We start from the raw sequence: 12118 nt of genomic DNA, 5'->3' as shown, positions 1-12118 counted from the left end.
TCACACCGTTAGTTCTTGGTACAGCTCTACATTGAACGACTGGAACAGAAAGCATTGACTCGAACAGACCCTTGGATTACAAATGACAGTGGTCAGGGGTATCTCAAGGGTCTGTTCTGGCTACAGCTCTCTTAACACAGTGGTCAGGGGTATTCCAAGGGCCTTTTCTAGGGACCTTTCCTACCACTAGTGTTAAGAGAGCTGTAGCCAGAACAGACCCTTGAGATACCCCTGACTACTGTGTTAAGAGAGCTGTAGCCAGAACAGAACCTTGGAATACCCCTGACTACTGTGTTAAGAGAGCTGTAGCCAGAACAGAACCTTGGAATACCCCTGACTACTGTGTTAAGAGAGCTGTAGCCAGAACAGAACCTTGGAATACCCCTGACCACTGTGTTAAGAGAGCTGTGGCCAGGACAGAACCTTGGAATACCCCTGACTACTGTGTTAAGAGAGCTGTGGCCAGGACAGACCCTTGAGATACCCCTGACTAGTGTGTTAAGAGAGCTGTGACTAGAACTGACCCTTGAAGTACCCCTGACTACTGTTTTAGGAAAGGTGGCCAGAATTGACCCTTGGAGTACCCCCTGACTACTGTGTTAGGAACGGTGGCTAGAACAGACCCTTGGGGAACACCACAACCGACTCGAAATTGGCTTTAAATCTCTCTAAACCATTTCGTGATAAAAACACCCAATATTTCTACTATAAATTCATTCAAAAAGTGACTAGCGCGCTCACGTATAGAGTGAAAGTGATATTTATTACTAAGCCTGACGCCCGTTCGTCGATCATTGTATGATATTTGAAGACGAATATAGTAATAATGTCATAAAGTAGAATTCAGGAATATTGCGAGTACAAGGGATGCGAGTGAACGCCTAGTGCGTACAACCGTTAATAAATAGATTTTATTGAAGCCATTTTCACTAAGTGGAAATTCATTCAAGTGTATGATGTCTGAAAGTAGTGTATTTATTGCAAAAAGCAGCAGCAGCATCATCATCAGGAGTCAGGGCTTTTAATATTTGCTTGGATCCGGCTGAAAATCTATTCGCATTATTACAAAAGCTGCCGGAAGACTAAAACGCTATCGGTTCTGATGCTTAAGTCACCTCTTCAAAACGAGTTCCATCTCGATAACCAGTGTATTAGATTCTTAAGGTTTGTCACCAAGGACCCCCGTCGTGTCTCGTGTTCTTTGTAACCTTTACCTGATGGCATCGTGCAAATGCCACGGTCCCTAGACTGGTTGCCGGTCTCTATCTCCAGTTAGACTCATTCTGGACCAAATTCGGTTTTCGTATCTAGTCGACTAGTGGTTGGAACCAATTTACCGAATGCGCTCAATTTCCGAATTATTTCCGGAATATAGTTCCGACTTACTGACATTCGGTTTCACTTAGTTCGACTTATAGTCGACTTACTCAGATTACCGAAGTTGACCCTGACTGCGAATGCAGATGGCGCAGAATTGGACAGGCAAACCAGTCTAATACGCGGGCTCGTGCGTGCAATCTCTCGATGCGATCAGGTTCGAATTTTTTACTCTACGAGGTAAGCCTACGCATTTCTGGCATGAACATTCCCATCTTCGTTTAGGCGGCCGTGCGTTATAGGTGAGACTGGGGTCACGGGTGTTAAATATACCACTATTCACCGTGCAGTGCGCTCATTGCGTGATAGAGAGTGCGTCGGTGTCGATCGCTGCATCGCTCGAACAGTCTCCCGGGTACCGCCCTTACATCTTCTTCTCTCTAACTAAATCGGTCGAAAATAGACGGATTCATTACCGAGAGCGGATCGGAGCGTGCCGGTCGCAGACTTGTGTTTGCCGCCGTCCCAGGAGAACGTTGGTAGCAATACCGAAAACAATAACCGCCAAATGACCGTTACGAGACCGAGTCAACTACTGAGCCTCTCTGAGCTGCTCACTGTCGCTCTAATCACCCTGGGCGAAAAGTTGCGGTTGATTCTAGTCGCACCAGGGGACTGGAGCTATAACCACTGACACTAAAGACAGCAGCTTGATGCAGCTGCGCTCTCTTTATCTCTCTCCCTCGCTCCCTCGCTCCCTCTCACCCTCTCACTCTCTCCCCGACCCTCTCACCCCTCTCTCACCCTCTTCCTCTGTCCCTCTCACGCTCTGTCCCTCTCTCTCTCCCTCTGTCCCTCTCACCCACTCACTCTCGCCCCCTCTCACCTCTCTCTCACTTTCTTCCTCTCACGAGAACGTTTCACGGAAGGTTTTTGGTCGTTTTTGCATTTTCCTTATCATCAGATTATAGTTAGCTTGTCGCAGGTCACGGGTACCTGGATATAGAGAACAAACGCTCCAGAAGGCTGGGAGGGTGAAGCCGTAATGCGGTCAGTGAAGTTCGTACACTTATTTCACACTCATTCATCTTATTTGAAGGATATTGTGTATCTCGTCTTATATGTTTCATCGCTTATTGACCTTCTATTCGTAATTCGGGGCATTATTTCCCGATTTATGGAGAAACGAGGCCAGAGAAGAGTCTATGATCAAGAACGATGATGGATCGACCTTTAAGCCTAGAGTACGTAAAAATTATTTTGGCCTAAAACGCTGCACCTCAAGCTAAGTCAACTCTCTCAGCATCGGATCAGGGCCACTCCTGTGTTTGTATACTGGAATTGTAATCCGCAGTCAAAACTCGTCCGTCTAAATAATTAAAACTTGAACAGTTTTATCGGCGACCTCCTCCGCGAGTTCACGGCTATATCGTCGTCGACTTACTTATTCATTGATGACCGCACGACTTTTTTCGACGGCGATCCTTCTCGCCTTCAATCGTTTCGGTTTCTTTTTCGCCAAAGCCGCGAATAAGAGGATAAGCCTCGGACCTTCTTTAATCTATCATCGTCGACGTCCGGTTCTACGTGTTCCGCGTGTGAAAACAGGGTCCAACTGTTCATTCATAGTTAATCTATTGTCATCCGGAATAAATCCGTTACTGATAGCACTGCGGTGCACTCCAACTTTACCCATCTCTTCATCTTACTCATTCATCTTCGCCGCGCTTCTTAGAACCTCGTTTTTGACAAGCGGTGTCCTTCTTCCTCGATCCTCGCGCCGCTGCCGTGTGTGTGCGTGTGCGTGTGCGTGTGCGTGGCCGCAGGTGATGAAGATGAATCGCGACGCTTCGTGGAGATTGTCGGAGGTGTCGGCGAAAAAGATGCCTCGGCCCGGGTTGTTAATCCGTCGGATATTCTGGTTGCACCGGGTTGCGAGCGATCGTCTCTTTTGACGTTAATCTTTCACAAACTGCTGACGTATGTTCGTAACGCGATGAAAGATTATATAAGTTGTGGTTGATCCTCGACAACTCGGTCACATTCACGTTTCTCGCTCTCCACGTCTTCTAATCCCGGTTGTCGTTTACAAGGTTTCATCTCTATTTTTTCTACGCTGTCTCTTTCCATCTCTTCAGACATCGTATGTCTTCTTCTTACTGTAACTGGTTACTGGTTGTTGTCGGTGGTTTCTTCAGCCATGTCGTTTTGTTTGTCGGTAATTTGGCCGGGTCAGTTTGAAGCGTTATAAGATGGAAGACCTGATAATGTACATAGTCGTTTAATCAGAATATTGTGGTAGTGACAATTAATCAGTGATATGGCAGCCTGCAATCGGGGTCGAGGTTGCGGTCATGGTCAGTGTGGTTGGGTAGCTTTAAAAAGGAGGTTATGGAATCTCTATGAGGGGGATTATGGAGTATCTATAAGGGAGGTTATGGAGGCTATGTGAGGGAGGTTATGGAGGCTCTATGAGGGGGTTATGGGGGCTCTGTGAGGGAGGTTATGGAGGGTCTATGAGGGAGGTTATCGGATCTGTGTGAGGGAGGTTATGGAGGCTCTATGAGGGAGGTTATGGAGGCTATGTGAGGGAGGTTATGGAGGGTCTATGAGGGAGGTTATCGGATCTGTGTGAGGGAGGTTATGGAGGCTCTATGAGGGGGTTATGGGGGCTCTGTGAGGGAGGTTATGGAGGGTCTATGAGGGAGGTTATGGAGGCTATGTGAGGGAGGTTATGGAGGCTCTATGAGGGAGGTTATGGAGGCTATGTGAGGGAGGTTATGGAGGGTCTATGAGGGAGGTTATCGGATCTGTGTGAGGGAGGTTATGGAGGCTCTATGAGGGGGTTATGGGGGCTCTGTGAGGGAGGTTATGGAGGGTCTATGAGGGAGGTTATGGAGGCTCTATGAGGGAGGTTATGGAGGCTCTATGAGGGAAGTTATGGAGGCTATGTGAGGGAGGTTATGGAGGCTCTATGAGGGAGGTTATGGAGGCTATGTGAGGGAGGTTATGGAGGGTCTATGAGGGAGGTTATCGGATCTGTGTGAGGGAGGTTATGGAGGCTGTGTGAGGGAGGTTATGGAGGCTCTATGAGGGAGGTTATGGAGGCTATGTGAGGGAGGTTATGGAGGGTCTATGAGGGAGGTTATGGAGGCTATGTGAGGGAGGTTATGGAGGCTGTGTGAGGGAGGTTATGGAGGCTATGTGAGGGAGGTTATGGAGGCTATGTGAGGGAGGTTATGGAGGGTCTATGAGGGAGGTTATCGGATCTGTGTGAGGGAGGTTATGGAGGCTCTATGAGGGAGGTTATGGAGGCTATGTGAGGGAGGTTATGGAGGCTCTATGAGGGAGGTTATCGGATCTGTGTGAGGGAGGTTACGGAGTCGCTACGAAAGAGGTTACGGCGGCTCTATAAAGGAGTAACGGAGGCTCTCTCTAAGGGAGGTTATGGAGGGAGATTTAGGGAAGGCCGTGGAGGCTCTATAATAGAGGTTAAGGAGGTTCTATGTATGAGGGAGGTTATAGAATATGTATGAGAGAGGTAATGATGGCCCTATGAGGAAGGTTATGGAGGCTCTATGAGGGAGGTTAGGAAATGAGAGAGGTTATGACTTGAGAGCGGTTACGTGTATCAATACTAAAAATAGGTTCTATATACAGACACTACGATAGTTTATGTTGTTCTATAATCAACGACGTTTCTGTTTCTGTTTGTTTCAGTAAAAGCCAGTAAAATATGCACTATCAACGGCACCTGGTGGATACAACCGGACTCAGGTCGCACGTGGTCCAATTATACAACATGCATAGATCTACTCAGTATAAGGGTAAGTATGTCAAACGATTCATTCAACAATGCCTGCCTCCTGAAATCTCATATGGCATCAACATATAACCAGCCAAAAAAGAAGGTTGCTCCTATAAATCCCCCTATGACATCATGAAACAGCCCTATGACAATCATCATCAAACAATCTAATGATTTGATTTATAATCTTCCATGAAATCCCCATAGGATATTACTTATTATAAGGCCTACCTTACTTCTTGGTCTTAGACCTAATAACGTCGGGGAGTTCATATAGCGGCCATCTTTATATGCTATTTCAGTAAAGATCGCTGTATCGTTAGAAGACGACAAACTGAAATCATTACATTTTATACGCAATACATTATAGTATTTGGAGCTACTTCAAACATCGTTAAAAAACTTGATAATGTCATCAGGGGTTTGCGCTATCGTCTTTTCCCTAGAGCTGTGGTTGGTAATTGAGCGATACCTCACAATGTGAATCTAAAACAACTGCTCTTGTTTCTTTCCTTGCGTTTCGGGTGGAATCCTTCCGCACATCTTCCGAGTCTATTTCCAAATGCAATCGCTAGTTACATAGGTAACCGGCACACACCAGGTGGCGAAACAAAACGATCAGGCATCGATTTCACTGAAAATTGATTTCAACTAATCACAAAAGTTTATTCGAATTTGATTGCAATGTAGAAGAGATTAAAGCGCGGTACCCGAGTAACCACTAGCGAACCTGGCGGATCCTCGCCTGCCTATGAACGTGGAATCCTCGATTGCCACAGCAGCGGTGCCGCCACCCATTACAATCGCGACTGGAAATAGTCTCAACTATTTACAACTACGGTGGTTGGTATTTTAGAGGCTATTATATATTCTGTATGGAACACGTTCCAAAATGTTTTGATACTTTCTCAGTTTGTATCAAAAACATTGCCAATTTATGGTCCTTAAGTCCTGAAAAATTATGAATTAACAGCGTAAAATCGTACAAACGTGTCGATTATACTTCTAAACACATTATTTGCGGACCGGTTTATGAACTGAGCGTTGGGCCATAGAGTATAGGCCATAGGCTATATCCGTCTATATGACTTCCGTTTATCTGACCACGTTAACTTGTTTTCTGTATATGTCAGTAACAGGCTGTCTCATTCCTTGTTCAAACATACATATACTTACAAAGACTTGACAAAGTGTCTGTTGTTTCTCTGCCTCGAGCAGATGCGAGTTAACATACATCATAATCCTCATAACAGCGAGAGAAATAGGATGAGGGAGGGGGTGTTCGCAGTTCCGTGTGGCAGATTACAAAACACACGTTTTTGCGACAGAGCTTTTCACACAAATACCACATGTATCAAAACAGGGGTCTGGAAAATCTTGGTACATTTTCATACAATTTCAAGGCACCTGATAGCCAATTTATAAGTTAAATCATGCGCAGCGGACTGCTGTCCTATTAGTCGCGGGTGGAAAAAATGCCTTGAAAAGTATTTCCCTTGTATTTGCAACAGTGCGACGGGAGCACTTGCCGCACATGAACTAACCCTCAGTTACAGATCGCGTGCAGTCGTCTTGATGCAATTCGCCCCAGTTCCACTGGGTGGGTTTAATTTGACACTGGATCCGGTGTGTGGGTTTAATTCGACTTCTGACCCAGTTCCACAGTTGTGAGGGTTTAATTCGACTTCGGACCCAGTTCCACAGTTGTGTGGGTTCAATTTGTCTTTGGATCCAGTTCCACAGTTCTATGGTTTTAATTTGTGCCTGGACCCAGTTCCACACGGGGTTTATTTAAAACGGCTCAGTACTCGTTGACTGCTGTCAAAGCGTTTTAGTTGATAGCATTTCAATCGAACGAATGATGACTTGTGGGAAATCATATAAAACATGAACAGACACTGGCCATTGTGAGTCATCATGGTTCTCCTAATGTCACAAATTCCGATAATCCTAGTAAGATCTAACCGCACCAATAACTATCTATATCGTCCAAAAAAATCCGTTGATAAAACTCAGACGTGTGAACGCCTTTATGTTTATCTGAAAGGGTAGTTCATTCCCATCGAACCAGAGTTTGCGGATTGGATTGCTGAGATTCTTTTCACTCCTCAGTCCTGGAGCGTGTGCGTTACCACGCAAGTTCTAAACCACCAAATCAGTGCTAACATCAGGAGGTTCTTAGTAAAAGTTTCTTAGACTCCGGATCTCACCCCCGACAGCGGTATAAATGTGAAACGATCTATATTCTATGCTTTCAATCTTTTTCAGGATGATCAAATGGTTATAACTGTGTTTATTGCCGGATATTCTATTTCAATGGCCGCTATCATCATCTCGTTGTTCATATTTTTCCTATTCAAGTAAGTACTTGAGTACGTTTAATCACGAATCTTGTTCGTGTCACTTGCGGTACAAGGGGAGGGTCTAGGGATAGTGCGCATCGCCTCGTAGAAAAAGTCAAGTTGCCCTGAAATTTTAAAGGAAAAAAATGATGAGCTGATAGCAAAAAAGTTACATTCATAAGCTCGTCTTCTGTGTTTCCAAAAATGGGTTAATGTTTTCCGATTAATTTTTTTTTTGGGGCAGCCCATCTAGTTACATATATGCCCTGCTTTGGGGTGCACCCCTCCCTGAATACCTCTCTAGAGCCGCCCCTGCGGTGAACTCGAAACCGTTAGTTTCCCATCTAATTACCATATTGAAATGAAAAGTAAATTGCTAAATAATCAATAATTTCGTTTTTAGACAGATCTCGTTAGATTAATTACCATATTCAAATGAGATGCGAATCACTGGATAATCGATGATTTTTGTCTTTCGCGAAATAACTCAATATCAAACTAATAATCATATTCAAATGAGATGCAAATCGTTAGTTAATCAATGATATCGTATATTTTTGCAGACAGCTCAGCTGCGACAGAATTACCCTGCACAAGAACTTGTTTATTTCGTACATTCTCAACGGCTTGATTTGGATTCTATACTACACAATAGTCGCGTCGAATGCGCACGTTTTAACCACGAATCCCGTAAGTATTTTTGATGAAAAGATCAGAAAGTTCCGTAGCCGATTTGATATAACATATATATGATATAACTTATAATCATACATAAATGATAGTATGCAATAATGAATTATGAAATTTGATAATTGATCGCCGTAATAAGTGATACATGTGCCTACAAATAGTTAGCTCCCTGAGCATACTAAAGAGTGCAGGGACTCTACGCCCATATTTGGGAGGGTAGCTAAAAGATGTTTCGAAGATGTATGACTTCGCTGCATGCGATCCACTCTGAAGTCGAGTCGCTTTGATGTGGAATCGAACGCCACCGCCGCCACTGCCACCGCCGCCACCGTTTCCACCGTCGCTGACGCCGTTATTGATTCAGTTGACAAAATAAACCACGTTTTGAAATTGAAAGCTAATAATCCGTATTCGATAACTCTCTCCCCGGAGATACCTTGTTAATGGTCGCGTCGACGATTGAAAATTGTTGCTACGGCTTAATCTAATGTGATTTTCGCCCGTGTTTTACGACGACGTGGGGTCGAAATTAAAGACTCGTCGGTCGTGAGTCGGTATATGATTTATATTTCGTGTGTGTTCGGTGGTTTGTTTGAGGTTTGAGTTATGGACCGAGTTGAACGCGTCGGCGCGTGCGGCGGCATAGAGAAAAATTATCGGCATTTCAATTTGTCATTCGGTTGTAGGAATATTGCTCGCCGTTCACCCAGACTAACAGTAATCAGCTCGGCGATCGTCTGCAGTGTATAAATCAGTCGCGTTATTATTTCAGCGTTCGTTCCCTTCGCGTGAACTTTGCTCGAAAGATGATGAACGTTTGAGGCGATCGGTTTTTGATGTCTTGAAAATCGAGATTTGAAACACCTCTTATTTATCGACCAGTTATGTTTCATTCTTCTCTCTCGTCATCGACGCCGATGACGTAAGCGCGACGCGGTCGAAAGTTTTTCGTTTTTCGCATGAGAAATGGTCGCCGCGACGAAACGGTTGAGAGAATTTTGCCGTTTTGTCGGCTGTCGATATTTATATAGCTCATTTGTTACAAACTGCGCTGATCCTGATATTTATTTGCGCGCCGATCAGCAGTGTAGTCGAGTTTTTACTTATTTTTACCAAAACAAAACACTACGCATTAGATTTATAAGCCGTAGCGAGACTCTGATTAACCCGCCAGACCCGCGACCCGGTTCGAACGATTTCATAACGTTTTTTTTTATCAAGTTCAAGTTCGAAATTTCTCCCGGAAACCATGACAGACTATGTACATCTAAACAAAAATAAGCGATGAAATTAACGATTAATTTTTCAACATGCGCAATTATAAAAAAAAAAAAAATAAAGGAAAGTATCTTTCTCTGTGGCGAAGACTTAAGGCGGTTGTCGCAAGCACCCGATGGACCCGAAGGATCGATGAATCCATGTCTTTACGAAAACATAGAAAATCTCATGATGTAAAGTGCACGAATAACAATTTCAGTAGGAGTTCGCTGTATAAGAAAATAAATTATTATTATTATCATTATTATCAGTATTATTATCATCAATATTATCAGCTCAGAATGTAAAACTGAACATTAATTGTGACGTGTTTTATTTTGTAGTTGTGGTGTAAAGTGATGCACGTGATCACGTCTTATTTTACGGTGTGCAATTTCTTCTGGATGTTCAACGAAGGTTTCTATTTGCACACGATAATCGTCCTCGCCTTCACTTCAGGGAAAAGACTTCTCATAGCTTGTTACATCATCGGATGGGGTAAGTCGGAAATCGCCGAACGCTACGGAGCGAGTCGGAAATCGCCGAACGCTACGGAGCGAGTCGGAAATCGCCGAACGCTACGGAGCGAGTCGGAAATCGCCGAATGCTACGGAGCGAGTCGGAAATTGTCGATCGCTTCGGAGCGGGTCGGAAATCGCCGAACGCTACGGAACGAGTCAGAAATCGCCGAATGCTACGGAGCGAGTCGGAAATTGTCGATCGCTTCGGAGCAGGTCGGAAATTGTCGTTCGCTTCGGAGCGGGTCGGAAATCGCCGAACGCTTCGAATTGAATATTTCGCTAATTGAATTGAACGGCAACCAGTCTAGCCCGGTTTGATGACGTAGTGCACCCTCTCAAAAATATCGAAATTTATAAAAAAATGAAAGACTAGTTATGAAATATATCTAATTACAAAATTAACGCCAAATTTCATTACTGTTATGGTTATTTTGAAACGCAAAAATATTATGCACATGACGTAGTGCACATACTTACACAGACAAGACCTTAACACTAGTCTATGCGCCCATGATGACACTTATATATAACAGTTGTAACCCTTGTATTCTTTTATATAATTTTGTATGTATAATCGTGTTGTAATTCGAGGGAAAATAAAAAGTTATTACAGAACCCCTTACATAACGCATACTAGGTATCAATGTATATAAATAAAGTATTGTAACGGTTTTAACGGTGTCAAAAATGGTAGAGGGATTCCAAGCGCTGGCTTCGGAAACAAGTCGGAAATCGCCTAGAGTGCATATCGGAAGCGTCGTTTTCCACACTCTACCAGACTCACAACAATAAATAATTCAAGCGCGATTCGTGACCGAGAATAAACAAATTACTCGGCGATGATCTTGATGAATAGAATTTTCCTCGGAAAGATTTATTCGTTTAGCTCGGCGAACGCTTCACCCCGCAAATCTTACGGCTTACGGCCGTGGTCCGTATCCGCGCGCCGGGTTTTGTTTGTGTCCAGCGGTGCGCGTGAGGACACCGCTGCCGCGACGTGGCAGGCACGGCAGGTCTCGGAATTAGAGCGCGCGGTATTGTTTGTATGCGGATTGATCGCCCGAAACGCCTCTGCCTCTGTCGCCGTCGCTGTCGTGTGTATCGCCTGTTAAATAATTCATAACAGTTTATAATTGAAATGATGGATTGCGGCTGGACGTAAAGAATCCGTCTCGGCATCGAATTACCCGGCCGTTTATTGCGTAAAAACCGACCCGATCGATTGGTGTGACGCGCGTCATATTGACCGTCAAGCTTCTAGAACTGGATGGTGGCCCCTTTAATTTCAAACGGAGTATAGCGTCACGGTTGACGGCCATTTGACGGCCAATGTGACGCAGTTAACGCCTGCCTGGAGATTGTAACAACTGGTATGAAAGAATCATTCGTTGATTTATGCAAATGCGTACGAATATATCCCGTATATGGGATGAAATGCAGGGGCGAATCCTGGGACAGACTTAGACAGAAGCACTAAGAAATAGAAAGGGCAAACGCTGAATAAGGGCAAGTTGTATTATCCACGAAGACGAAACAAGACGTGTCTAGTAAATTTCTCAAATTTCAGTACATTTTTCAATACAATTTCTAGGCACTTGAGGTAAATTAAGAGAATATAAACTAAATCTTGCGCTGAAGACTGCTGTATTATTAGTCGAGGGTGAAAAAAGTGCCCGAAAGGAATATTGCCATTGTATATTCGAGGGTACGGGAAAATTTGGAGGGGAGCACGTTTTCCTTGTGCTCCCGTGTGGATCCAGCCCTAGATCGAACGGCATCTTCCGATTTGACTGAAATATCAGCTTTCTGTATTTCGTCATCAATTTTGGAAACTGTAGAAAAAATCGTCGACAGCCGAGTTCGGGTTCCATTCAGAGACAGACGAAGAGGTTTGCCCGTCTGATTGATGATAGATTGATGATTGTTGCCGCAGTTGCGCGCATAGCCAGGAAACGGAATTCGGACCCCGGCGAGCGAGGCCGGATATCTAGCCAGCAGTCGCGGGTACTCGATCGTGATGGAAACTGCGCGACAAATTTATCGGCGACGTTCATTGATTCGGCTAAATGCGATTTCCTACCGATTCTGCGCGCCTATAAATCAACACTGCGGCCAATACGGTCTCACAGTTAATTCAATATCGGTTGACAGCGAAAAAAATGGACGTGGCCATTATTACTGTA

General features: G+C 44.4%; 1 protein-coding gene across 2 annotated transcripts in view; it reads left to right on the top strand.

Moving 5' to 3' along the window:
* Window positions 1-12118, top strand: part of LOC141911927 (calcitonin gene-related peptide type 1 receptor-like) — a 31216-nt gene that overhangs the window by 12486 nt on the left and 6612 nt on the right. For both annotated transcript variants that reach the window (XR_012620102.1, XM_074803036.1), the window contains exons 4-7: window positions 5038-5144; window positions 7394-7485; window positions 8031-8157; window positions 9759-9912. Coding sequence is in view for 1 of the 2 variants with exons in the window: in XM_074803036.1 (XP_074659137.1) it covers window positions 5038-5144; window positions 7394-7485; window positions 8031-8157; window positions 9759-9912 (480 nt within the window). In the remaining variant the exon portion in view is untranslated. The remainder of the gene's footprint in view (window positions 1-5037; window positions 5145-7393; window positions 7486-8030; window positions 8158-9758; window positions 9913-12118) is intronic.

Source organism: Tubulanus polymorphus, chromosome 10 (genome assembly GCF_964204645.1).
Source record: "Tubulanus polymorphus chromosome 10, tnTubPoly1.2, whole genome shotgun sequence".
Taxonomy (NCBI): Eukaryota; Metazoa; Nemertea; class Palaeonemertea; order Tubulaniformes; family Tubulanidae; genus Tubulanus; species Tubulanus polymorphus.
This window is presented reverse-complemented; position numbering and strand designations above follow the sequence as displayed.